The sequence below is a fragment of the Zootoca vivipara genome, chromosome 7 (genome assembly GCF_965207765.1).
Source record: "Zootoca vivipara chromosome 7, rZooViv2.hap1.1, whole genome shotgun sequence".
Taxonomy (NCBI): domain Eukaryota; kingdom Metazoa; phylum Chordata; class Lepidosauria; order Squamata; family Lacertidae; genus Zootoca; species Zootoca vivipara.
Genome location: NC_142590.1, coordinates 64,471,522 through 64,499,415, shown reverse-complemented (window position 1 = coordinate 64,499,415; position 27,894 = coordinate 64,471,522). Strand labels below are relative to the sequence as shown.

General features: G+C 43.7%; 1 protein-coding gene across 1 annotated transcript in view; it reads right to left on the bottom strand.

Annotated features, from left to right (window-relative positions):
- LGR6 (leucine rich repeat containing G protein-coupled receptor 6) overlaps positions 1 to 27,894 on the bottom strand; it is a 137,226-nt gene that overhangs the window by 6,307 nt on the left and 103,025 nt on the right. Inside the window, exons 7-14 of the mRNA XM_035121513.3 lie at positions 13,990 to 14,058; positions 12,270 to 12,341; positions 11,481 to 11,552; positions 10,324 to 10,389; positions 9,380 to 9,451; positions 7,187 to 7,258; positions 3,501 to 3,626; positions 2,030 to 2,190 (exon numbers count right to left, since the gene is read on the bottom strand). Coding sequence (XP_034977404.2) covers positions 2,030 to 2,190; positions 3,501 to 3,626; positions 7,187 to 7,258; positions 9,380 to 9,451; positions 10,324 to 10,389; positions 11,481 to 11,552; positions 12,270 to 12,341; positions 13,990 to 14,058 — 710 coding nt within the window. The remainder of the gene's footprint in view (positions 1 to 2,029; positions 2,191 to 3,500; positions 3,627 to 7,186; positions 7,259 to 9,379; positions 9,452 to 10,323; positions 10,390 to 11,480; positions 11,553 to 12,269; positions 12,342 to 13,989; positions 14,059 to 27,894) is intronic.

The following is a 27,894-nucleotide window of genomic DNA, read 5'->3' as shown; positions in this document are numbered from 1 at the left end:
CCATCTTGACATTTCTGCAAGGTAACCTAGTCTTATGACTGAGCATGCCATGCCTTGCCTTGAAAAGCATGGCGTGTAGGGCGTGGAAACTTGTTGGGACATCTTTGTTGCTCCATCCTGTTCTAAACTTCTTGCCCTGCCCCTGAACTCCTGAGTTGTGACTCCTGAGCCCTGTGTCTGTTGCTGAGCCTGCACTGTTACTTGCCCGAATAAAGATCTCTTTCTTCCCTACAAGTAAGATCCTCTGCATGTATGTTTTAGGCTGAGAGCCTGGACAGCAATGGAGAAAGCTGCCCCTGTAGAATTTCTGCCTGTCAAATAGCTGTTAAAGACAGAGAGCCTTTGCTGGGGGAAAAAATATGACAACAAATGTAGTATTAAGTATTTCTCTCTTCTGTAAGCTTTTTTTCATGCCTTGAATAGTCACACACATGGACAGAATGGAATTTATGATGAATATTTCCCTAAGGAACTTTGGTTGAACGGCTGTGAGGTGTACAGCACATCGCTGATGCCTTCTTATTGCAGAAAGCCCAGTTCCATCCCAGCTAGGCTAGGAATATGCTGGCACCTGTAAGAGTAAGACCTGTTGCCCAACAGTCTAGACAGCTGAGTCTCGGCTGTGTATTTTACTGGAGGTGTCAAGAACATGATTTGGGCAAACTTCAAAAAAGTGCATATCCTTTCCCACAAACATCCTGCCATCAAAATAGCTGGTTGTACAAAGGGAACCACACAGAGCTTCCACTGAACTTGCAGGGAAAACCCTACTCTCTGCACTGCTGGATGCAAGCCCAGGAGCATAACAGTATAAAAGGTATGCAGGGACCATTCCTTGTGGCAATTTGAACCCACTATGTGGATTCCAAAGTAGAGTACCTCCTCTACTGTGACCGATGCAAAGCTTTTCCAGGAAGAGCCGTGAGCAAATCAGTCCACTCAAGCATTGCCATCCCCCCAGGAATCAGATTGTGGGTGACCAACCAACCAGCTATTCAAAATATACTTTGTGAGTAATGAAGCAACTGTCTCCAAGTTCTTCTCTTTGAAAGAGAAGGTGGCAGGAGGTAGGGTGCAACCCCGAGAGTATCTTTGTGAGGTGTAGAAAATCTACCTTCCATGGAATTATTATTATTTTTCTGAAAGGGAAGAAATGCACACCCAGGATTCCCACAAAAAGGTAAATGCTTCTCAGCTCCCCGACTCCAGTGAAGTGTAAAAAAGGAGCATGAATAAGGGGGGGAAAGCGTCTGGTACTACCTATTAATGAACAGAAAACTTAAGCTTAAATATGAATTCTATTAAAAAACAGACAGCATCAACCATACTGCGATGGTAACTTCAGACTGCAGGTGGTGGTCTTCCCCATACAAGCAGGAGCCCTGCCTTACAAAATGTGAGAAGGGCATCCTTGACTTTTCCAGAACTGAAGCAACACGGCTGTTATAATATAGGCCAGGAGGCTTTCTCAGAAGGATCAAGAGATGACGAGTCTCCTCTCCCCAATGGTAGACTGTGTCGAATGTATTTCTCATTTCAACTTAAGTCTCTCGGTCTTGTCAGTGTGTGTGGGCCATGTGTTTATACAATCATGTCATGCAGCAAACAAACAATCCAAGCTGTGGTTTGGGAATCTGTGTATTTCCACCAATGCTTTCTGCATGTGACTTGCTGTCACAGAGAATTCCCCCTGCTAGGAAAGATTCAGCCAAGTGAGCAGCAGACCCCCTCAGTGCAACAGCCACATCGATTAGGCTGGCCTACTTTGATCCCTGCTGCACATAACCCTCCCTGAAATACACCCCAGTCTTCCTTTCTGTTCCTTGCACTCGAGAAGCTGCAGTTAGCAGAGTGATCAAAATATTAGGGTCACCAGGAAAGTGCACAGTTTGCTCCAACACAATGAGAGCACAGGCCTGCTTTCCCTCTTAGCGACTGCACTCCCCCGCCCCCCAGGTTAACTTCTGATTTAACAAACTCGGGTTGCAAGCAGAAGTTAAACTGCAACCCAGAAATCGGTCTTACTCACAGTGATTATCAGTATGGCCTGTAAACAGTCCCAAGGTCCTCTTGTGGCTATCCTCATCCTCAGGACTCATATCCTCAGAGTCCCATTGATTAGACATTTTGAAGAAATTGCTGCAGGCTCCATACGCACAGCACTGGTAGGCATAGGGCACTTCCAGGACCCTGGAGAGAAGAATATAGAGCTACTAGTTACTTGAAGGAACTTGGGAGGACTGTAGTTATGTGAGTGGGGCTAGGGATTCCTGGAAGAGAACTTTCACCACACTTTAATTATGAATATTATATGGGACAAGCCAAGATAGTTACACTGGTATAGAACAAGCACATACACGGTCCCAGGTGTTTATTTAGGTGGTCTCCCAATATCTGTGCTCCTACGGTATTTCCTCCTTCCTGCCCCATGTTCCTGTCTCTTCCTGCAAACACAAAGGTCTGTCCGTTTTTTTAAAGGCTGCAACTATATCAGCTGTCTGCATCTTAATGGTTGATTTCCAAGCTCATGGCTAATTCTCACTGCCTTCTTTCCATAAACTTGGTAGAGCCTGAGTACAATACTGAGTCTCTGATAATGTTTCGAATCCAAGGAACGTTGTGATCCATATACAGTTGTGCCTCGGAAGTCGAACGCCTTGCGAGTCGAACGTTTTGGCTCCCGAGGGCTACAAACCCAGAAGTGAGTGTTCCGGTTTGCGAACCCGGACGTCCGACGTGGTTTCTGCAGCTTCCGATTGGCTGCAGGAGCTTTCTGCAGCCAATCGGAAGCTGCACCTTGGTTTCTGAACGTTTTGAAAGTCAAAAGGACTTCCGGAATGGATTCTGTTCGGCTTCCGAGGTACGACTGTACTGCAAGGGCACTGAACTGGGGATGGAATGCCACAGACTCCCCATTCACATACTGTAAGTGCTAACGGTTGTATTTAGCCAAGTGCACCTCAGAACGAATGCGTTGAAATTAAGTTAGTCATGTCCATTAGCTTAAGTGGTTCTACTCTGAGCAGGACCAGTGCTGAGCACCACATGTTGCTGGCACTTCTGCCATTGTTTTCTGAACATTACAGAGTATTGTCTTAGCTGCTTACTAATCCCTCCAGGCAGCTCATTAATCCGCAGCAGACAAGACACGGCCACACAAACAGCATTTACTGTGGGAAGGCTGGATGTCATTAACTGAGGTTGGTTTTTGCAAAGGTTTTCCGCTCTGCTGAGCCCCAGGCGTGAGCCCCCTGCTTCCAAGGTCTCTGCTTGTGTGTGAGCTTGGATGATGCCAGCGACAAGACGTTCAGTGGCTCATCGATTTCTCAAGGCAGCAATGGATTCAGAGTATGAGCAGGAAGTCACGCTTGCTCAAACCTCCGGCCAAAGAGCATTAACGGAAACGTCTAGTAAACACGGACAGCAGAAGGCAGATCAAAGCAAATAAATGAAGTCCAATCATACAGAGCCAGAAGCCAGAAATCAGAAACAAAGCTCACCTGATCTTGGGAAAACTTTCTTTTGTGAAGGATTCAGACAGTGCAGGGTTGCCTTTAAGTTTCAGATGAGTCAGTCCACTCAACCCAGCCAATGGCAGCGTAACCAGCTGATTGTCAGTCAAATCTCTATTGGAGAAAAAGGCAGTGGGTGGGTGGGTGAGTAAGTGAGGGGACACTGGTGTAGGTTAGTGAGAAGTGTGCTGGGCCCAAGAGATGAGCTTCTCACAATACATTTGTTCAGGATATTTAGAATTTATATCATTACTGTTTTAATGAGGATTTTAAAATACTTTTTAAAAGGTTGATTTATTTAAACAATTAAAGGAGAGCCATGTCTTTTTAAATATATTTTTTGTTAAATCATCCTGATAGTCCCTTGGGGGAGTTGTTGGGATATTGTTAAAAATCAATAGATTGTGTTACATAAACAAATAAAGGAAAAGAACACAAAAGGCGGATGCTTTTTCCACACCTTTGTTCAGGTTAAGTTGTTACGAATTGGCAGGCTGCTTGGAGAAAGGACACAGGATGCATTTACACCATGTTGCCAAACACCAACTCACATTACACAGGAAAGTATTCTTCTTGCAGCAAAATGTAGCAGCAGAGCCCCCCCCCCAAAAGAACCAAGAATGCTGTATTTCTCTACGGTAAAAATGGCAACCACTGACCAAAACATGCATCTTTAAGGCAGCAACTATTCATAGGAACAGGAAAACTTGTGCTCATCACGTAATCCTTGGTAAATAACCTAACTTTTAGGAGATGTATTTGCTTTAAATAGATCTCTTTCCATCAAAAATAGATGTTACCAGTTAGAAAATATACTGTATAGTGCTTTAAAGCACTCCACGACATGTCAAACTGAATCATGGTTTAGGGCTACATGGACAAGGCTCCTTATAGGTTTCAAGCCAGTTTCATGACTCATGGTTTCAAGTTGCCTTCTTTATCAACTAGCAATTATGCAACAACCGTTGGTCATTCACAACGAACCCCTGTTTGTATGTGACACGAAGCCAAGAAAAATAAGCATCCACACATTGTGAATCTCTGTGGCTTCTCTTTCCTCTTCAACCTATAACCTTCTCACTAGTCTTGTTTATTTTATCTATTTATTTTCTATCATTTATAAGCCCACTTTTCTTCCATCATGGAACTCAAGGAAGCATACACATGGTTCCTATAAGGTCTCCCAACGGGAAACTAACCAAACAGAGATTCTGGAAGGTGTGGGCCTCTTTTGCTCTCTGTAGTAGCATTTTGTATTTTCGCCGGAGAAATGTTGGAGGGTATGCTGCAGTGTAGGACTAGGACTCAGGGAGACCAAAGGTAAAGAACCACTGCTTTGCTAATCAAGTTAACTAGTGACCTCAAAGAGTGGCTGTGTTGTTATAATAGGAAAGGGTATGATATTTTATAGTATCCTGAGCTACCTGGGAAGAAGAATGGTACAAAAGTGTAATAAAATATGTAAATAGCATTATTATACTATACATTCTTCCCAGGCTAGCCAGCAAGTAGCTTTAATACATGATCCACCCACTGAGGATGTATGAGGGGAAGCTATTGTGCTGAATGGCAGAAAGATTCCAAGTATAGGTTGAATTATCACTAAGGAAAGAGAGGCCAACAAAGTTCACTATGTGTAGCTGATTGTTTCTCAGTATAGTTGCTCTGTTAGCTTCGCCGGCAAAAGACACGATCCCTTTTATCTTTTCCACACAATAAAAAAGCAAGGCTTTTCTCCAAAATGCCAGACGAATAATAGCCTCAGGCCCATAGACAGATTTCATGCACTCCTTTTTGTCCCACACGTTGCAATATACCGTAATAGTGCAGTGAGACATTTACATCACATCAACATAGTGATCAGATATGCCTTTGTGACCCATTTATCCCTGCAAGCCAATGGCTCAAGCGGTTTGTGTCTATTCACTGGCCCCACACTTGCCAACTGCAATGGCTGTGGGACCAGTGTGGGTTGTGTTCTCAGCACAACAGAGTTCCAGGAGTCGGCAGAGGCATGCCCCACAAGAAAACTACCTACTTTTCTCAGGAATGCTTCCTGTGCTTCTGCTTATGCACAGACATGTCAAAATAAGACCACGGGAAGATGCAGTGCCAATGCAGCACATGTACACCTGGCCCATCACTTTAGCAATTCTGATTTGTGGTTCTTCCATAGCAGTTCATAGAATTATAGCGTTGTAAGGGACCCCGAGGGTCATCTAGTCCAAACCCCTGCAATGCAGGAATCTCAACACACAGCGCCCCACATCCAACTTGAAATCATACAGGACCCTGCTTAGCTTTGCAAATGTGCAAGCAGTTTTATTGCTGCAGTACTAGATGCTCAGTTGCTCTTTTGTTGATAGCAGGTAAAGGTAAAGGGACCCCTGACCATTAGGTCCAGTCGTGACCGACTCTGGGGTTGCGGCGCTCATCTCGCTCTATTGGCCGAGGGAGCCGGCGTACAGCTTCCGGGTCATGTGGCCAGCATGACTAAGCCGCTTCTGGTGAACCAAAGCAGCACACGGAAACGCCGTTTACCTTCCCGCCGGAGCGGTACCTGTTTATCTACTTGCACTTTGACGTGCTTTTGAACTGCTAGGTTGGCAGGAGCTGGGATCGAGCAATGGGAGCTCACCCCGTTGTGGGGATTCGAACCACCGACCTTCTGATCAGCACAGCGCCACCCGCAAGACTTGCCCCTAAATCCACCCCCTACTCTGAAGTATTCTATAAGGACACTGACACTTTTCCTAGCTTCCACATGCCCATGCAGTACCCAAGGGTCCATGCCTGGATTCTCAAACAATCCAGTCCAGCGGCCTGCTGTCCCTAAGCATGCTATTTAGACTTACTTTGGACAAAAGTCCATTGGTGGAATTTAATATCATGCTCTTCCAATTGCTCCATCTGGCATTCTAGTTTGCTAAATGGAACTACCCCCCTTTCAGGGGGCATGGGAAGGTGTGTGGGGAGGGGAAGGGAAAGCCTCATTTTCCAGAGGCAATCCATGCACTGTGTTTCCACTGCTGGGGCTGGTTGGGTAAATCCCACCCTATTATCCCTAGAAATTAGGGAGCTAGGCTTTTGTACCCTGTACTGTTAGCCTGCCACTTTTAAGGGGATCTGCCAGCAAGATGTTTCTTTTCTTTTCACCTGATTTTCCCTTGAAAATAAGCACATTGTTTTAGTCCAGTAACAGAACATGCTGTATGGGTTATTTCAGCTAAACTCTGTTCTATAATAGAAACAACACTTGGCATTTAATGGTATATTATTGTTTAAATGAGAGGGCACAGTGGAGCCAAGGAAGGCCTTTAGGATGTTGAAGCTCCTCAATAATTCCAAAATTTTCACTGCTTGGCAGAACTAAGGACTTTCACTTGCCTGGTGTTAAAAATATTATAAAGTGATAGCACTTTTATGCTTTTAATTTAGACATTGAAAATGGATAAGCAATCAGGTTTGGGTCAGGTGAAAAGCATATTTAGCTGTGTGTAAAAGTAGATTAACATCTTCTGTAGCACCTCAGTTTGGGGTATTTAATTTTTGACACAATGCATACCTTTGACATAATGCCTACCTCTCTTACTGCCCTGGCCTGCTTTGGAAGGGAGGGTGGCGTATAAATTTAACTTAAACAACAGTAATTTATCCCTGCCACTGTAACTTACAGCTTGATGAGAGAGCGGAGGGTCACAAAGGCATCCGTGTGGATAGATTGAATGGAATTCCAGCTCAGGTCTCTGTAAGGCAAAAGTACATGCAGTGATGAAGAAAGTATGCTGAAGAGTCTGTAAGTCAGGGGTGGGGAACTGCTAGGGTTGCCACCTTTGGTTGGGCAAAATAAAGGGCAGGTCAGGGGGGATTGTGGGGCTAAAAATTACTTTACCTGGTGCAGAAATGACACAGGGTTTAAAGTGGTTTATTCTGTGACCCACCCTCTGCCTGTGCAAAAACCCTCTTTCTAACTCTTCCTCCCTGCCCCACTCCACCCCCTACCTGTGTCCTGCAATAACTAATGCTCTCACCCTTGGCTCTCCTCCTCGTGAACCTACCCTTTGCCTGCACAAACACCTGGGCAGGCTGTCACTCTCCTCCTCCCACCGGACCCACCCTCTGCCCGCACAGTTTTGAGGATGAGGAAGAGAATAAGCTTGAACACATGAAAAAAGTCATCCCACTGGAAGTCCAAGCAGGAAAAAAAAAGATAACCACATTTTTCTAGGGAGGGGTAGCAACCGACCCATGGGTTGGATCTGGCACCTGGGGCATCTCCATCCAGCTTGCAGCATCCTGTCCCCCCTTCTCTTTCTGCAATTAGGCTTCAAAAGCCTTCTGTTGGATGCAACAGAAAGCTTCTTTTAAGCATGATAGCAGCGCAGGAGGGCATTTTCGGGGAAAGGTTGCACCTGGGGAAGAGAGGGTTGACCCTGTCCTTTCTGTGCACTGTGACCTCCCCACCCACCAAAGGGTGGTGGAGGAATTATTATGTGTGAATTTAGTATGGGTATGGTATGGATTGTTATTTCAGCAGAACCTCAGAAGTATGGGCCTTAGGAATACAAGCTGGCTGGTCACACAACAGGGTTCTTGCCTACAGCTTCTGAACGATCCATGGAGGGTATGAGGGGCTGTTGTCCTCTAGCTTCAACAGGGAGAGTTGTGTAAGGAACAGCCTGAACAGAAAGTGCAAGGCTGTGAGGTTTGCAAGATAGGGCTAGGCTAGGGCTAAGCTTTGGGACAGAGCAGAGGACTCTGTTCGAGAACTTGAGTAAGGAGCAGGAAAGATGAGTGATGAACCATTGTTTTTACTTATTTTTGAATCCCCCCCTTTTCAGTCCAAAGGGTTGAAACTTTTTGGTGCACAAATAATCTCTTGTTCCTGGTATGCTTGTAACTCTAAGGAATGCAATATATCACAAGTCTTCTCTATGTGTGAGGCATGTGATAGATATAGAGTGTGTGTTCATATTGTTGTAGATTTCAAGGGGGCACCCCTAAACCCTAGAAATTAATACATGGTAGGGTTTTGATTAGTTGGAAGGTTGAAGGGAAAATTGCAGGCCAGTGGAAGAATACCGACTAAGCTTCCTTTCCAAGCCAGGGCCTCACCTGGGATAGAGGAATAAACATGACAAAAGGTGTTGATGGTCCACCTGAGAGGAATTCTTGGGCCTGGGCAGATAGAGGTTGCTATGGTGATAAGGTGTATGACTGAAGTGTCAGGAAAAGAGAGAGTTTGGAGTGAGGTGTGCTGGGAAGAAGAGGGGAGAGAAGAGACTGGGATCCATCTTGGGCAGGCTGGCTGAAGGCTTGCTGGGAGAGATAACTTTGACTCCAGTGCTGCGCTGCTGTGCGGGACAAGCCCCTCTTGAAATGACCATGCTGAAAAATCTAGACTCGCTCCATGCAGGCTGAAGGTGTAAATAGATGAATGAATTATATTTATTAAAGCCACAACAGTCTTCGCTGGGTCTTCAAGCCTCCAAAGGAGCAGAAACCCTGGGTGAGTGCCTGAAATCCCCTGGAATCTTGCTACCAAAGAGTGGGTGTGGCACCCAGCTTCTGCAACAATATTTTAAATTCATCTGCATCTGGTACTTTTGCAGGCTTGGAGCTGGGCCCAACACATTGAACTACTGTACATATTCCACTCAGTGCTACTGCTCCTTTTTTCCGGTTGGTGGGGGCAAGGTAGATGTCATAACAAGAATGGGCTGTTGTCTGTCCATGGGCTAGCATGGCTGGCTTGTTTTGAATAGATCCTTGTACGGCTGCGTCTGCAATCATGCCCAGAGCACACTGCCCAGAGCACTACTCCACTAAAATAAAAACTTGTGATGCTTCCAGCAGGCTGTACTCACATGGAGCGCAAGGCTGTGAGCTGCCCAAAGGTGTCTGCTCCAATTTTGTGGATGCGGTTGTGCTGAAGGCCACTGCAAAGACAGAGAGGCTGAAATGAGAGAGGGAGACTTGCTTCACAGAGATCTCCATCCTCATTGGCAGCAGAAGAAAGGAGGACAGCCATGAAGGTTATTTCTATTCAGGGTTGAAAAGGTTCAGATTTCAAGGGGAAAGTGGATCAAGAAACAAAACAACTCCTTGCCACCCACCCCTTTCCCTGCATACTGCCCCAGGCCTGGGACAGTGCCCCCTTCAAATAAAAAGTGTGCTTGAGGGAGGCGGGGGGGGGGTGGCGCAGTTACAAGCACCAAGGTTTCTTTATACCAGCAGTTCCCAGGCCTCTTCAGCATCTGCTCACACTATGAAGCCTGCAGGGCTCGGTGTCACCAGCTGGTGCTCCCACCCATGGGAATACCATGTGGGTGGGGAGAAGGGAACTCTTGGGAAAGCAAAGACTCAGTGCCCTCATACTCACTGGTCTGTTTTGCCCTGACCTTCTCAACCTGAAATCCCTCAAAACTATTTTATGTTCAGTGGTAGAGCATATGCCTTCCCTTCAGAAGGTCTCAAGTTCAACCGATGCTAGGTCAGACTGGGAAAAGCTCCTGCCTGCAACCCTGGAGAGCCACCGCCAGCCAGTGCAGACAATACTGAGCTAGATGGACCAACAGCCTGGCTTTGCATAAGGCAGCTTCCTGCATAAGGCAGCTTCAAGCATTCATGCAAAAAGTTATACACAGGGCACAAGAAACCCAGAGATGTTATTAAACCCCAGGAAGATCCTGATTAGGTCCCTGTGCTACAGCATCCATCTCCAGACTGTTTATCCACCTCCAGACTGCTTAACTTGTTGTGCAGGCTTGGGGATTCCACCTCAGCTTGCCCCGAAGCAAGAGTTACTCACATCTCTTCCAACTTCTGGCAGTGGTGGAAACTGGGTAGCTCCTCAATTTGATTGTGCGAGAGCTCACTGTGGGGAAAACAACAAAGGTGAGAACAAAGCCTTCCTTCTTGAAATGTATTTGGTTCGGAGGAAAGGAGTGGGTGTCCCCAGGCTATGCAGCTGGGGAAGCAGGAAACCCCAGAGACAGGTAATATCCTCTTTGCACCCACCCCATGCTTGGCACCAGTCCTTTCATTCATTTATATGCCCAGTTTCCTGATATTATTCCTAGATTATTCAACCCTTCCTCTGTTCAATTTAGCTTCTTTCTGTGTTCGACTCACCAAAAAAAGCCAAAAACAGAGCAGTAACTGGCTACTACTTGGTGGCTATCTAAGTTGACATATGGGTATAAAGCAGGCACCCCCAAATTGCGGCCCTCCAGATGTTTTGGCCTACAACTCCCATGATCCCTAGCTAACAGGACCAGTGGTTGGGGAAGATGGGAATTGTAGTTCAAAACATCTGGAGGGCCAAAGTTTGGGGATGCCTGGTATAAAGCATATTTCTGCATGATGCTGTTCACTTGAAACCAGTGTTCTTCAACCTTGTGTCCCAAGGATATTGCTCAAGTACAACACCCGCAATCCCTGATCACTGGCTAAAATGACGGGATTATAGGAACCGTAGTCCAACAACATCTGGGGATGCATAGCTGAAAAACACCACAGTTTAATGTATTGTGTGTTAGCTGAGGACTAGGCAAGAGCTGTAGATGACACTCCAGAGTCTGCAATTTTTCAACTTGTGCACTTCTTTCAACTTGTGCAAAAGACAAACTTTGATCTTAATCCTGGATAATCTCTGCCCTGTTTTTCTGCCCACTCATCACCATGATATTCTTAACCCAATATGTACCAATACTGGTGTTCATTAAATTCGGGGATTAAGAGTGATGACTACAGATGGAACTGAAGCGACACAATATGATTTCCAGAAAGCCCATTAATGCTAGCTCCCTGGAATGGAGACGGCAGAAGGGTGGAAAATGTGCCATGGCTGCCCAGTACACTTCTGTGCCAGACTGGTCAGCAACAGGGAGCCATGACTTCCTGTGTTGGTAGGAAATATGCCTGCCAAGAGCCCTAGCAAGAAAGGGAAGCGTGTTTGTAACTCACAGAACTCGTAGGCTGGGTAACTGCTGGCACATTCCTCCAGGAAGCAAATGGATGCCAGCCCGGGTCAAAGTCCTATAGAAGAGGAGAAGGCACAGTTAATGCCAATATATGCAAGGAAGGCCTGGCCTCTTCCCTGTTGCTTGTATGAATACTACTTAGGAAGGTGACTGGGAGAGAATTAAAAGAGGTGCACCATGTGGGATATAGAAGTCTATCACATCTGGGGGAATAGGACGAAAGCAGGTACGAGACCATGGGGAAAAGTGAAGAATGTTTTCCCAGCTGACCCAAGAATACCCTTTGCCTAGTCAAATTTCTACAGTAATGAAGCTCTGACATAGCCTGTCCAGCTAATGACAAGCTTTGCCTGCCACAGAGTAATTCTAAAAAAAGCAGCACCATGAAAGAAAGTGGAAAACTGCCTGAAAAGCATATTTGGGCAGCTCCTTCAGGAGCTTCCTTTGCATTGCACCTCACTTACATTTTCCTATCTTCCAGTGGCTGAAAGGGGACAATGAACCTGCACTGATATGGATGAAGAAAACACTGCAGTTATAACCTGTTGATTCCTCTTTTTCATTCCCCTGATGGAATACAGTAAATTACATGGCATTAGAAACAGGTAAAGGAAATTTAGAGTACAACTTTCCAACTCGTGTTGGTTTCCTTTCTTTAACTTTCCCCTCAGGAAATAGAGAAATGATAGGCCTGGGAATTATGATGAGCTCCCTGATGACAAGCGTGGTGGGGTTATGCAGTGATCTTGGGTTTAATATTCCTATTCCTTACATAATCTGGAGCAATGGATTCCCAGCAAATGCCTTCTGTGGAATAGCCTTGATGTTGTTGTTATGGAAGCCCCTGTAGAGCAAGAAAACACCAGGGCAGTTAAGGATTAGAACACAGAAGTATTGTTTAAACATGGAAAGTCTTAAGTTAGCTTTCTCACAACATGAAATTTACTACATGGATAGTGTGTGAATCTTCAATGTAGTCCATTGCGTTTGTGAAGATGTGGCAGGGAGCTGTCACCACTTATGTTTTTCCCTCCTGTTGTTTGTATACATGCTGCAAAACAGACACATGCCCATTATGTGGCCATGATTACCATATTTTATTTCTTAATATATGCACTTCAATTCTCTATGAAGCTCAAAGTATTTTAGCCAGGGGCGTCTTAAGCCCACCCAGCACCCTGGCGCTAGGTCCCTCCAGCGCCCCCCTCCAGAGCCTCTCCAAGGGCCCAGGAGTGCCAAGCGGACCGCGGCAGCAGCGGGAGGCCACCTCCAAGGACTCCGTGCTGCGCCTCCTTCTCGTTTCCCCAGCGCTGGGTTCTGCTCAGTCAAGCTTCGCCACCAGCGTGCACACCGCGGGACCAGCAAAAGCCGCTTGGGCGCTGTGCGCGCGCTGGTGGCGAAGCTTGACTGAGCGGAACCCAGCGCTGGGGAAACGAGAAGGAGGCACAGTGTGGAGTTCTCGGAGAAGGAGCGCAGTCCTGGCCAGATCGCTGGAACCCTGCGCTCACTTGGTGCCCTTCCAGCGCCCGGCGCCGTGGTTCTCCGCACCACTAGCCTCTATGGCTAGGACGGGCCTGATTTTAGCCTCCCAACAACTTTACAGTGAATGTGCATGCATATCAATTTTTGAGATGCAAAGATAGGACAAGACCATTTAATGAAGTCTGCATTTTCGCCAAACTGAATTAGCAGCATTGGTCAAACCTGACATCACAAACAACAGTTATAATGTAAGCAGAATATATGCAGATAAGTACAAGAGACACCCCCTGTGCTCTTGGCAAGCTAACAATGTAAGCTTCACAGTCTAGACCCCTATCCTGGGACACAGTAATCTGGTGGGAACCAGGGCAGCTGAAACAGCCCAGATATGTGGACTTTAGAAACGGGAAACACTGAGACAGTGCATGCCACTCCCAAATTAGGACCATCTGAACACACCCTAAGGGCTGAGAAACCTATTACCCACAATGCACGTCTGTTTCTTGGAAAGCCAGAAATTGCCCATGTCCTGGAAGAATGAATGGACCTTAGCGAGGTGGAAAATGAGAATGCTCCACTGAGGGTAATAATTAGAGCCTCAAAGCTTCTTCTGAAGGAACATAGCCCTGGAGGTGGAAAGCAGCAGGGGCTGCAGAAACTGGCACAGCAAAATATGCCTATCCCATCAGTGCTGTGGTCCTTCAGCAGTTCTCTGCGGAGGTGTGTTTGTGTGCGAGAGGCTCATGTGTTTGGCCAAAGGCCATAGTTATTACACCCCATGGCGATCTGCCCACTGGTACCACAACTTTGGAAATTCTATTTGGCACTAATGATATCCGTGAGGCATTTTATTGCAGTGCGGGGAGAGGGGCATGCTGAATTTATGAGAGGACTGGTGAAAGAGGAATGCGCATTAGCATTTGGAATGGCAGTTCCGTCCACATTAAAAGCTGAGGCCAGATTATCTCTTTGAGAATTCTTCCTCGAGGAAAGCAAAAGAAATGCCTTACAGCTCTTGAAGTCGGCTGAGTGTCCTAATGGCCACTGGGAATTCCACCAACTCATTATAATTTAGGTCCCTGGGAGAGAGAAAAGCAAAGGCATCATTAAGAAAGCTAGAAAAGCTCAGCAGAGTGTGACACATTCCAAAGGGTTGGAAAAACACAATCATTATGCACTGGAGATGAGCTTTCCAAGTATGTTTATCCAGCCACCCATGTCTGGAAACACAATATCAAAGAAATGCTGGAATATTCCCTGTTAGGAGACAAATCAGGCCTGAGCCATGCCAAGCTCCAGAGACCTCTAGTAATACCACCATCCTGGACCCCCAGCAACCCTATCTGAGCTACTCCCTCTGATGCATCTTAGCTTCCCTTCTAGGACTTGGCATTCTACACTCACCCACCACCACTGTCCTCCTCTCAAGCACATTTCTAAAACGAAGCAAAATGGCAAGGAAATTATTAAAGCATTTTCAAACAGAGTGCTTTCTTCACAGCTTGCTTGGCCTTGCCCAGTTTTCAGAGAAAGGGGGAAGCAGCAGCTGTAGCCTACAAGGGACTTTCCCATTGAAAGTAATGGAAAGTGGATTAATCCGTTCCAGACGGGTCCGCGGAGTACTTAAACTGAAAATACTCAAACCGAGGCGTACCGGTACTTAAACCGAGGTATGACTGTACTTTAAAGAAATCGAGAGGCATAGATGGCCAATGATCCCCCCCCCAGTGGTGTGGAGTCAGTAACTGTCATCATTGCCAGCCAGCACAGCCAATAGCCAGGGATGATGGGAGTTGTAGTTCAACACCAATAAAATTAAGATGACGATGCAATCTTGTTGCAAGTGAAATGTTGTGTTTTGGTGTTTGTTATTATATTTGCTGCTAAGCTAATGCTTTATTGTGTTAAGAAACTGGTCTTAATATATTTTTCTGGAATGCTGGTGTTGGCATGGCATGTTTGCCACATGTCAAATTGAGTGACTATAACATCTGAAAGCACCAGTAATTCTCCAAGGGGAAATGAGATATATCATGAGTTACATGCAAGAAGGCCCCAACATTATGCTTTTCAGTGGTCAAAGTGTGTTAACCCTCCTACTGTATTTGGATTTAAATTTTCAACTAATATAGTGTCCCCCTCACCCCCAACCGGTTTAATTCAATTGTTGAGAGAGTGATGCCCATTTCCAGGAGAAACTCCTCTATCTGTATTTCTGAGCCAGTGATGAAGATAGACAAGAGAAGCTCCTAGCTAAACTTAACCCAAAGAATATGATGCCACCTGAACATCTGAACTGCCAATGAGCACAATAAAACACGTTGCAGGGAACTATCCTGACTCATAAATGCCATGTGACCATTTCTATTTACATGGTAGCCCAGTGGGTTTTAATTGGTGAATATCTTAGAACCTTTGAGTAATTACTGGCTCCTGTGGATTACTTTGTAATTGCACTTAATGGACCCCAAAGTAATTACCACATGAATGGGATTGTGGTTAAAGGACAGAAACAACCATGAATTTACTCTGGAATTAAATGGGATTTGCCGTCTAATTGCCTAGTAACGCCCACTTCCCCCCTTTCTCCCCCACAACCACTGCCTCATAATTACGCTGTAACTCCCCTGTGCCCTTATCCATTGTAGGCAGGGCTAGACATGCCTCTTATTAGCAGCGGAAAGAAGCACCATGTAACACAAATCAGTGTCAAAAGTGTTTGCATGCAGTTAGATCCATATGCTATAACACCTACTTAAACTCAGAGGCCCCAATACAGCAGACCAGTAGGTGAACATCTCAGATATTTACACACACACACTAGTGGCTACCCTGGAACAAAGGAACTTCAAAGAGAAACGCCAGTGTGAAACTGTAACATCAAAAAATTGAATTCTATTCATTTGGGTCAAAGTAGAGATAATGGTTTCCTGTTCCACTATAGGTGTGAATTTTCTCAGCAATGCTAAAACAATTCTGTTGTCACCAGCCACTGTTGCTGCAAAGGGTTATTATACAGATATCTGAGCTTTGACTGAACTGTCAGACTATACTTGTTGCATTCCATCGACACTTAATTCCAACATTTACACACACACACACACACACACACACACCATTACATCCAGGGTATGTATACCTGAAAACTGAATCACACTTCATGCAACTGAAGATAGCTCTGGTCCATGAAATCTAGTGTTGTAGCGAAATCTGTTAGTGTTAAGCTGCCACAAAACTCTTTGCTCTGTATGCTTAAGGTACGTGATTGCAGTGGAGGTAAGCATGCTCCACTTGTGACCAGAAATATTTCCCAATTTTTAAAGGCACCAGTCTTCTATGACATTCTAATTTCAAACTTCACTACTACAATGGTGTTTTCTCAAGTGACATAGAAACAGGTGAGTCTTAAATGTCTCACTTGTTACAGAGCCATTTTTATATTGGATGTACTATCTTCTCACTACAGTATATATTTTCCTTCAGTTACAGACGTGGAAAAATGCAAACTCAGATAAAAGCACTGCTTTTGAGAACAGCCTAAGCAATACACACTGTTAAAAAAAAACACCCAAAACTATGGCTAATCATTTTATAATCTAACGCTTTGTGAGATTTTGCAGTGGTGGTGAATCTCCTGGCAGAGATGGACTAAAATACTTGGATAAGATAAAGGCACTTCTACTGCTACTGCCTGAGTGACTCTGATGTTACATCATATCTCCACAGGAAGTGGGGAGGTTAGTGAATGATGGGCTTGAGGGAAAATGGGGTTTGAAGAATTAGTACAAAGGTAATGTGGGGGGTTGGGAGAGCTTTTTAAAAAGGTGTCCAGTGAAGCAGTGTGCTAAGGGGAGAAGTCAGGCCTCAAGAAGAGTGGAAGAAATTGTGGTCCAGTAAAATGAAGTCTTGCCCAGATGAAGAGAACAAAAAGGAACACAAACTTTAGCAAAAGAAATGTAAGCAGACAAGAAAGGATGCAATTATTATTATTATTATTAGTAGTAGTAGTAGTAGTAACAATAGTAGTATTTGAGGAGCACATCATTTTAGACATAAAGACCATCACCAATAAAATATTTAATTACATTAGAAAGAGGAAACTGGCTAAGGTGGTGGTTGGGCCTTTAGACAACAAGGAGTAAAAGGTGTGCTAAAGGAAGACAAGGACATTGCAGAGAAGCTGAATGAATTCTCTGCATTCTGTTTACACAGTGAAAGACGTAGGGCAGATCACTTGTGCTTGAACTAACTTTCTCAAGAAGGGAATTAGAGGAAGGCTTAGACCTTATTGATAAATGGGAAACGGAAAAATCACTGTGTTCAGACTGCATCTACCTGAATGTTCTTAAAGAACTACAGTGTTAAATTGCTCATCTTTTAACAAAAAATATGTGACTTGTCCCTAAGATCAGCCTCCATATTGAAGGACTGGAAAGTGCCCATTGTGATACTACTTTTTTTTTAAAAAAAAAAATCCGTATTAGGATTTATTAGGAAAGGGACTGACAATAAACCTGCCATTATCATAAAGCCATTGCACAAATTTATGATGCGATGGCACTTGGAAAGCAGTGTACTTGGAATATTGTCTGATTTGTTTTTAATTGTTTTCAATATTTTGAATTGTTGCGCCCTTCCCTGAGACCATGTGGTGAAGGGTGGGTGGTGGTGGTGATGTTTACATTTATCCTGATTGTTTGCAGGGAGATCAGACATCAGCTACAGAGCATTCACTCTGATTGGTTTGTGGGAAGACTAGATGGTGTTACATCATAGCATGCACTTCCCACTGCATTTTCCCATCATTTTCCTTATTGCAAAAAAAAAAGGCTGATCTTTTGGGGAAGTAGGTTTCTTGCACAAGATCTTCCCACTGTAATTGCACAACCTGAGTTTGCCAATATGTGATTGAATCCCACTCAGAAATAGCGACAGCCTTTAAAGGGATGACTATATTGGGTTGCAATTGTTGATATAGCGCATGCTTAGATCAAAATTTCCATAACTAATGGAATTCCTATGAATGCAGGGTGGGGAATTGTGAAATATAATATTTCCATTATGACACTCTAGTCCTCCGAGCAGCCTCTCCCATGAACATGAAAAGTCTGACAATTTTTGACATGATCCATGTTAGAACTAGTAAAAACAAAGCAACAATTGATAGCTAATATAATTAGTAAAACGTAAGCCGCTCATTTGCTTTTTCAGTTGCTCTTCCAAGCACTTTCACAGGCTTTAATTGACAGTTGTAATTTTTGATTGCATATCAAGCAGTATGCAAGCACATACAAGAATAGTTCTTTCCGAATAAGCATTGGCATTCAGACAGAGCCTATCTGGATAACCTCTCAGTTTCTGCTTGGCAGAGAGAAAATTACTGTATTTTTCAGCAGATCCCTCTGAATAGGGGTTCCATTCCTGAACTCTATTTGGGAATGCACTTGCTAGAGGGGCAAAAGTTATACCAAAATGCAAATGAACTGAGACACACAAAAGCCCCTTTCTTAGAGCTTGCTCTTAGGAATGCTAGCACTGAGCAATGCAAAATATGAAAGAGCTGCTTGAGAAACCTTTGCAATACAGTGGATGCTCGGGTTGCAAACATGATCTGTGCAGGAGGCACGTTCGCAACCTTCAGCGTTCGTAACCCGCAGCGCCGTGTCTGCGCACGCATGGGTCATGATTCAGCACTCCTGAGCATGCGCAAATTGTGATTTAGTGTTTCTGTGCAAGCGCCGAAACCCGGAAGTAACCCGTTCCGGTACTTCTGGGTTCGGTGAGGTGCGCAACCTGAAAACACACAACCTAAAGCATCTGTAACCTGAGGTATGACTGTATAGCTTTGCTACCAATTTAGGAATTAAGATTTCCTTCAGAATAATACTTTAGTTTCCACTAGACTACAGTGGTACCTCGGGTTACAGACGCTTCAGGTTACAGACTCCACTAACCCAGAAATAGTACCTCGGGTTAAGAACTTTGCTTCAGGATGAGAACAGAAATGAGACAAAACAAAACAGGGAAAAATATTTGCACTAAGGTGGGAAAACTTCAGGCTGCAGGATCTACTAAAGCTGCGAATCCATTAGCATCTTAAAATGCAGCAAGGACTTTCTTTTTCTTAATTTGGATCAAAGCTTGTTTTTTTTTGGGGGGGTGCATCAAAACACAACATGTAATAAAAAGCAACAGGACTGATACAGGATAGATATAGATCGCGGCTTACTTTGTGGGCACACTGCTTCCCAGTGTGTTGGGAGCACACTGGATGCAGAATAAATGAATCTATGATTCAAAGGGCTTACTTAGTAAGATTATAATTTCACTTTTTCATTTGTGGAGCCCCCAGAGGTGCTTTCTATTGCACATTCATGATTTATGCTCATGATGCTATCAGGGCAGTCAGACGTGATTCTGCATTCAATACTCTTTGCACCTGCAAAGGTTTTGGGGTGGTCACACGAGTCAGTGCATATCCCATAACTGCTTGCTGAAATCCTGTAACTTTTTATATCACAAATGTTCTGGGTTTATTTGTACCCCTCTTTTGTAGCATTGGGACAGCATCACAGAACAAACTAAAAACCCACCACTAAATCGCTATTATTGTCAATATACCCGTGATAAAACACTAGGCTGGAGGGGCCCTGTGCTCAGTGCAGCCGCAATTGCTTCTTCTGCTGCTGCTATGGTCAATTTATATACCATTTTTTTTAGTCCAAACCTTCCCCCTCCCTGTACGCTGTGAACATTAAAAATGCAAAAGAAAAGATACAATAAAAAGCATAGACTAAAAGTAGAATGAATAAAATATATAAGTCAAAACAATATAAAATAGCAGCCGTATAGTCAATGGTCAACATCATGGAAAAAACAGAATGTTATACTAAGAACTGGTTGCTTTTTTGGATGAAAAGGCTCTAGTTGTCTTGGTGGATGCTGCATTTTCACAGCACTTAGAACTGCATTGTCACAGAGTCCACATGATTTTGTGGGTATCAATACGCCGTATTTCCTCTGCCCCCCATTTAATCCCACTTTCTTTGGAAATTCATTTAAAAAACATACAACCTGCTGTCAACAACCTGTTCACAATAGCCGAATGGCCCACTATGTCCCTGTCTGGAAGAATGCTGTATCATTGTTGGGAAAACACAGTTTTCTCTCTGGCCAGCACTATAATTTATAACACAACTGCAGTTTGGAAAGCGTCGTGTGACCCACCAACTGGGACTGGTGCCTGGGACATTAATTATGTTGAGTAGCTGAGCTCCCTGACAGGACTTGCTCATGTCTTCCTTACTTAAAAATAAAATAAAATATTGTTGGATGAGTACTCCCTTGCTTAATAGCTCCAACGAGAGAATGTTCCTGTAATTCTATAAAACTAAAACAATCCCCCCTAAAAGAAAATTGGCAAACAATAGCAAGGCTATATTCCGTGTCACTCCAGAGAACTCCAAATAGAAATAAACCGGCATATGAAAAGAGTCTCTTGTCCATGTTAATGGTCTTTCTTGAAGCTCAGTCCTCTGCCAAAGGTGGGGGGGGGGCGGGGAATGGGTGTGAGGGGTATGGCTATAAAACCCTTATTCGCTTAACCACATTCAGAGCTGCCAGTTCAGGTTTTTCACCTATTCCTGCTTTTAAAAGAGGAACCTCTTAAAACTCCCGCCTAGTCTGAACTTGTTATTGTTCTAGAGAGCTTCCATGGACCCATATTTAGAACACCTCGATCAATGTTTATTTAAGAGTAAAAGTAAATCGACAGTAGCAAAACGATGACTGCCAGACTGGCCTGCCAGAGTGATTTGTTTGAACCAATGACACATAGCCTGGAACTAATAATAACTCGTGAGGGGCCGGAGAGTGAGAGAGACGAAAACAGATAGCCTCAGCTCAATTTTCTGCCTCTTAGAGGCTATTAGTGGTTCTGCTTAGGAAGCCAAGGGGAAAAAAAACCTATATGGAACCATAAACTCTTCCACAGAACACCACAAATTTGCAGCTAATAAACCTACAGATGCAGTAAGATCAGAAATTGGAGCTGGAAATTTTCTGTTTAGTTTCATACTGTTTCCAGCCCCTTCCAGTAATTCGGACTGCTGCTGTAACTCTGTGGCAGTTGTTGCCCAAGAAAGCAGGAAAAGGGGTCCATAGCACTTCCAGACTTTTTGCTAGGGCATTATTTCTACATTGCTAGCTGATATTTTCCAATAATTTTGGCCGCCAGGAAGTGTTTTAGTGAGCACCTTTTTTGGAGTGGGCATGTGCCCACATCTGGGCAGTGCAAATATTATGGGTGCGTGCCACATTCAAAGAGAGCAAAATGTGAGGTATAACTGGGAGTGGGATCATGGAGTTAAACATTACAGAAATTTAGCTCAAGTCAAATCAGCAAGAATCCACTCCGGCTAAAATTTCCCAGGAAATTTCGCGTGGAGTTACATGGGAATCTGCTTTGACTCTGAAGTTGTTTTTACATAGCTAAGTTTTAGAAGTTGGTATACCAGGCTTGCTATCCTGGGATAACAACTCCCCCTTGAATTAAATAATTTTTAAAGGATATTTTTGCTACACACTCTCCATAGTGAAGTGGGGTCACTCTTATGTCATAATGTGATAAACCTCAGCATGGCAGGTGAATTAAGAGTGCCTTGTTCATACAAGAAATTGAAAGAAGCCCCTGTGCGCTTCTCAAATAAATTGATCCCAAAGAAAGATGAAGGTTAGGTTTTGATTGTGGTTTACCTGCATCATCAGCTTTCCCTCTTCATATGGAAAACGAGTCACTGCTAACAGAAATGGTACCATAAATTTAGATTTTTTTGCCGAGGAGTGGGACAACTGCTAGTGGTCAGGCTTTTTGAGGACAGTATTTAGCTATACGTTGCAACCAGTGAAAGCCAGATAGCTTAACACTGAGAGCTCACCCCTTCTCTTAACTCCCCAAACCTGGGATGGTCCTAGAATGTGACCACACTGTTCCTGAGAAGACGTTAGTGTCACTTCATAGGATCAAAACTCAGCTGTCTCTTCAATCCCCCCAGGCCTTCCCCTTACACTAAGCTCTTTTTCTTTAATGCTTCTGGAAAGTGTTTGTTCTCAGCTGTCTGTTCTGTAGCCGAGGAAGCTTCTGGATTCAATATGGTTTCAATTTGGGCTGAATTTATTTAACAAGCTAAAAGTAGGCCTTCGGGAGCTGGACTCTCCTGGGGGGTCCTTCACTATACAGATTCAGGAAGGATCTGTATGAATGAATGAGCACACCAGGGCTGCAGCTACAGAGGGGGGGGGGGAACCCCTGAGAGGACTAATTCCACATAATTGGGTGACGCTCAGAATGATAGACATAGATTAGGAAACCAAGAGTAGATCTGCAAGCACCTCTGCAATGCTCCTCTACAATTTATTTACTTATTTTGTATGAATAGTGCTCCCTTACTTTTAATGCATGTATATTGGTAAAATTGTTGTGACGTGGGGTTCGTGATTTCAGCTCTCTTGACATAATATGCTGGAGACAGTTCTCTAGTAACACTTCTTTATTAAAGCAAACAAGACTGAGCTCTGAGGAGAGGAAAGCAACATTTATAGGGACAGGGAAAGGGATACATTTTGGAGGGAACAATATCAGGCAATCACAGTGATGCCTTTTGGAGAGAACCAATAAGACAGAGGATCCAAATACAACAGCTTAAATGAACCAATAGTAGCTGTACCTTCTGGAACTAAAAGGCAGTTACTTTACCCTAATGCAAATACAGACAATAGGAATACAGATATAAAATCCTTTGACTCAATACACAACAAAAATGATAGTATGCCATTAAAGCAACCTCATGGGCGCTTTTTTATGATGTAATAGCCGTGAATGTTTTACCAGAAACACTCAGAGTGCCTTCATTGGCTAGATGCCAGTATGAATTATGGGAAGTACCATACGAAAGTCTGCAGATTTCTGTGTTGGCAGTAAAGACAAATCCAATTTCATTTTATGGTTTGGAGAGCATTGTGGAATGAATAGGTGAATCTAGAATAGGTTGTACATTGAAGCTGTCCTTTCTAAGACAGCAAGGAGAAGTTGACATTGAAAATGATAGGACAGGAATGAGCAGAAAGATCATGAAGAGCTTTGGTATTGCTCTGGCTTCCACTTTACTTTCCTCCCTCTCAAAAGCATGAGATTCCCCCTTCCTCCGAGACAGGAGGACAGTTGCCTTGCACAAATTACAGATCCACAGTATATATTTAAAGCACATGACATGATGCCACCATTAACATGAAAGCTGTCAGCAAGGTGATGGAGGCAAGTGATGGAGATGACTGAGCCAAAGTGCCCCAGAGACCCATGGCAATTGATTGCCTGTCCTTGTCAAGAGAGTAGAACAACACCTAGCTAAAGGCAGCAGAAACCGGAAATTAACTCTAGGAATAGAAGGGTGGAATTGTGCCAATTCAATTTGGAATGTCATGCCATTCATACAAAAAGGGGGTAGGGGTCAGGGGGAAATGAAGCTTAAACTGATACATGCAAACCTCTTTCATAAACTGCACAAATGATAGGGCAGATGATGAGCTATGTGTCGGACAACTAGGAATAACTACAGAATATGCACATTTGCTAAATCCCTTTAGTGTATCAAGGATTTCTAATGTGACCCTGGTTCACATTTGAAACATAGACATTATGCACCATGAAAGTTCAAACAGCAGTTAATTCTTTTAGACCTTAAAACCATAAGCAAAACAAAAATTACATTCCATGAGCATCTGTCAAATTCTATCAGTTACCAAACAACAAACACATTCTTTCACAGCTCATATCCCGGGGTCAGAAACTATAAAAAGTTCGATCAGATTCACATTCAGTGGCTGGCATTTTATACTCCAGGATATGACCTCTGGAAAGGCCTATTGAACTGCACCTTAAGTGGGTGGATTAATCCTGTTCAGTTCACAATGCTCAGAAAAACTGGAGAACTGGCACAGGCCAGACAGACAGAGCAGAATCTACTTCTAGTCTCCTGTGTTTCTGTTATTATAGGATACTTTTTCCTTTCTCAGATTTCTACCCATGTATCATTACAGTCTTCCTAGATCTGCACCCACCCTCTAGTTCCCGTTTCCTCCTCATCTTCTTGCTCTTATTCCATACGCTCATTATTCCGGCTTCCCTCAGTCTCTTGCTAACTCCAGCTCTTAAGAGGAAAGCTGAAACTTCAGCTCAGCTTTCATTATTTGGGTACGGTGCATTGTCTCTTTATAATACAAACAGATACATCCAATTCCCAATCTGCATGTGCAATTTAGAGGAACAAGCATTACAAGAATATCACACTTAAGCAGCTTGTATCTGATACGGTAAGGCAAAAGCTAAGATTAGAAAGAAAATAACATATCATAAATGATACTAGTCCAGACTGCAATCACTGTAATGTGATGACATTTGATTCCAGTCAGGATACAATTCCCAGGCAATGGAAGCCATGATCTTGAGATCGGTAGGGAATTCTGCCATACCACCCACTTTTTTTTGTTACATTATATGCTACAGAATTGCTTGCGTAATGGGACTTCAAACAGCATACAAGATTGCTGCCAGTGCTCCAGGCTTTAAATACCTCAAGTGTGCAACTTTTTCAAAACAGATTAATTGGTTAAAAACAAAATGCTCTCTTTGTCTTCACAGCCAGCTCCCCACAGCTTATTCCTGTACACTGCCAAAGCGCATAGCGCTACTGCCATTCTAATGGAAATAAGTCATAAACTGATCCATTCAAAAGCTCCTTATCTGACTTATCATCAGGTACACATTGTGTATGTCTCATTTAGTGGTATGTTTTCATACCAGAAAAATAACATTGCTACAGAATTAGAGTCTGCGTAAATGGATAACGTTGGCTTTGGACCTAATCAGTGAACTTGAAAATTGATTTTGAGGGGCTTTCTGGTCATTCAGCAAAGACGGATTTTGAATTTTAGGTCTTTCTAATTACATAGAATATAAGATTACAATGAAAGAATAAAGTTACTACAGTGGTTGTATATTGCAAAATATATCTGCTGATGGACGGCCACCCTGACTCAGCCCTGGACACACTGACCAGATGCTTGGAGGCTGTGGCTGACAGTCTTAGTAGTCAGTGAAAAGTTGCACTTGTCATGTTAGCCTATTATGTGACTTTGCTCAGCTTTGTGCCATTCCTCAGAGTCATATGAACAGATAACGTGCCTTTGATTGCTGATTTCTTGGGCTACGGTCCCTTTTCTTTCTTAGCTCACTTTGAACGTCAGCTGAGAAAAATTAATTCTCAAGCAGATTCCCCTAGTTTGTTTTGCATAAAACAAAAATTCAAATGTAATATTCCAATTCATTTTTAAACATTTCTGATTATGGATGTTATTGGATCTTGAGGCTTTTAAACATACACAAAAGTCGAGAAAAGTGCCCCCTCAAAGATAAAGTTCAGAAGCACTATTTGAAAATGTTTCAAATTAAGATTATGACATTTTCTCGAACTTTAAAATAGTGCAAAATTTTAATTTTCCTCCAGTTGCAACATTTCGCCAATGTTTGTAACATCGTGGGAAATAACATTTAAATTAAAACACCCTAAACCAAATGTACCCAAAACATTAATCAGAGGGCATACACATACTCTCCAACTTCCCTCAAAAAATAGGGACATTCTATAATTAACCCATTTTGAGCATTTAATACTGTTTTAATATGTCTCAGCATAGCTTACTTCATAACCCACTTAAATCTGGGCTGCAGCCCAACTGAAGTCCTGTTATTGCCAATGATGTGTAATCAGTGCTTTTCTTTTGGGGGGGGTGGTATGCAGGGGTATGCATACCCCTAAACATTTTGTGAATCTAAGTTTGGTCTTATTGAAGGGCAGTATTTCAGTATGAGTAGGAAAATGAGAGTACCCCTAAACATTTTTTTAAAAGAAAAAAAGCACTGTGTGTAATAAAGTGATAATCACATGTTTCAACATAACTGGGCTATCAGGATTGGCACAGCTTTTGCTTTGTTCTGCCCCACTCGATTTTTTTTTATTCTCTCAGTTCAGAAAGAGGAAAGTTTTGCTTTTGAAAAATGTACCTCTCACACAGTGGAGTGTGCTAAGTTGTTATGACATCCATGATCTTAGATATGTCAGTTATTAGAACTTCCTTAAGAGGGTGCTGTCTCCTTAAGAATCGACATCCCTGCCCCACACAAAGGAGCACACCTTGCGTCTGCCTCAGGGAGAACTTTCTGTCCCACTAGGAGAGCCGAATTGATAGGGCTGAAAGAACAGTGGTGAGGCCAAGACTGAAAAGGGGCTAGGAAGAAGCCTTAGGAGTGCAAGTGTTTGGAGCTCATAAAAACAAGGCAGATCACTTTAGCATGAATATACTATCTGGAGGGAGAAGGCAAGTTTCTTCTTGCTTGTTAGACAGAGGGTGAACCCATAGCTATGGTTTGGGGAACCTTCTTCAATCCGAGGGCTCTAATTCCTCCTGGGCAATCTTCTGAGGGCCACATGTCCTCTGTGGTGGGCATGCCAGAGCCAAAGGTAAGCTGAGCAATGAATGTAAATTCTGCCTTCATACCCTAGTAGGCCATGGGTAGGCAAACTAAGGCCTGGGAGCCGGAGCCGGCCCAATTGCCTTCTAAATCCGGCCCGCGGACGGTCCGGGAATCAGCATATATTTACATAATTAGAATGTGTCTTTTTATTTAAAATGCATCTCTGGGTTATTTGTGGGGCCTGCCTGGTGTTTTTACATGAGTAGAATGTGTGCTTTTATTTAACATGCATATCTGGGTTATTTGTGGAGCATAGAAATTTGTTCATTATTTTTTTTTCAAAATATAGTCCGGCCCACCACAAGGTCTGAGGGACAGTGGACCGGCCCCCTGCTGAAAAAGTTTGTTGACCCCTGCCCTAGGCTAGTTTCTCCACATGCTCAAACACACCTCTCTATGCTCCGTCCAGGGAAGCAAAGGAATTGTCAGAGTTCAAGGACATATTTCAATCAGGCAGAAAAGCTCAAGGAGGCAGCAAAGCATGGCCTGCAGGAGGTGTGGCTGGGGAAGAGCCCTGAGGGTTGGATAGATAAGCTTGAAGGGTATATGCAATGCAGCAATATTCATGGCTTGACCATCAGTGCCTATGGCAGGAAGAACTCTGTTCCTTGAACCTGCTATTTTGTGTGTGTGAAGTATGCTATTTCCTTTTCTTCCAATTCCCTCTCTTATTGCAATTTTACCCAAAACACAAACAAACCCCAAACCCTTTAAAAGATGCTTCCTTCTTTTACTTTTCTGGAGAGCCACATTCATCACTGCCCTCAGTCCTGTGCCCATAAAGCTTGGCGTCTCCTTTAGGTTAATTCCCGTGACTATTCCTCTGTTTTTTTGCACAGCATTCCATACGATAGCTTGAACTCATGAGATTTAATGTCAGTTTCGGTAAAAAGCCCCGGCAAGCCGTTTCAAAAACATGCTCATATCAATCAGCTTCCCGGAATAAAGCCTGGCTCTGTGACCACCGTGCCCTCGGGGTGCTTCAGTTTCTCCTCTGCATGCATGCATTGTGTCTTCTATCCCTAGGTGAACTGGCTAGGCTCCCTAATGACTTCCAAAGGAAACCTGCCAAACCGCACAAAAGAGAATGAACACGGAGGTTTCCTTATTTCTTCCTGTTATCTCACAGGAGAGGAGATGACTTAGTGGCAACATCAGGGATTGCTACAGGAGGAGATGGCTTGCCAATTAGTTGCACAAGAGCAATGCGTGGTGGGAAAGGGACCTCACTGCAGTTTGGCTACAAGTCAAGCAAGCATTCACCACTGCCGCCATGTTCCAGCACCTGCTTCATTCACAACTTGTGGGATGTGGACCCTTTTAAAAC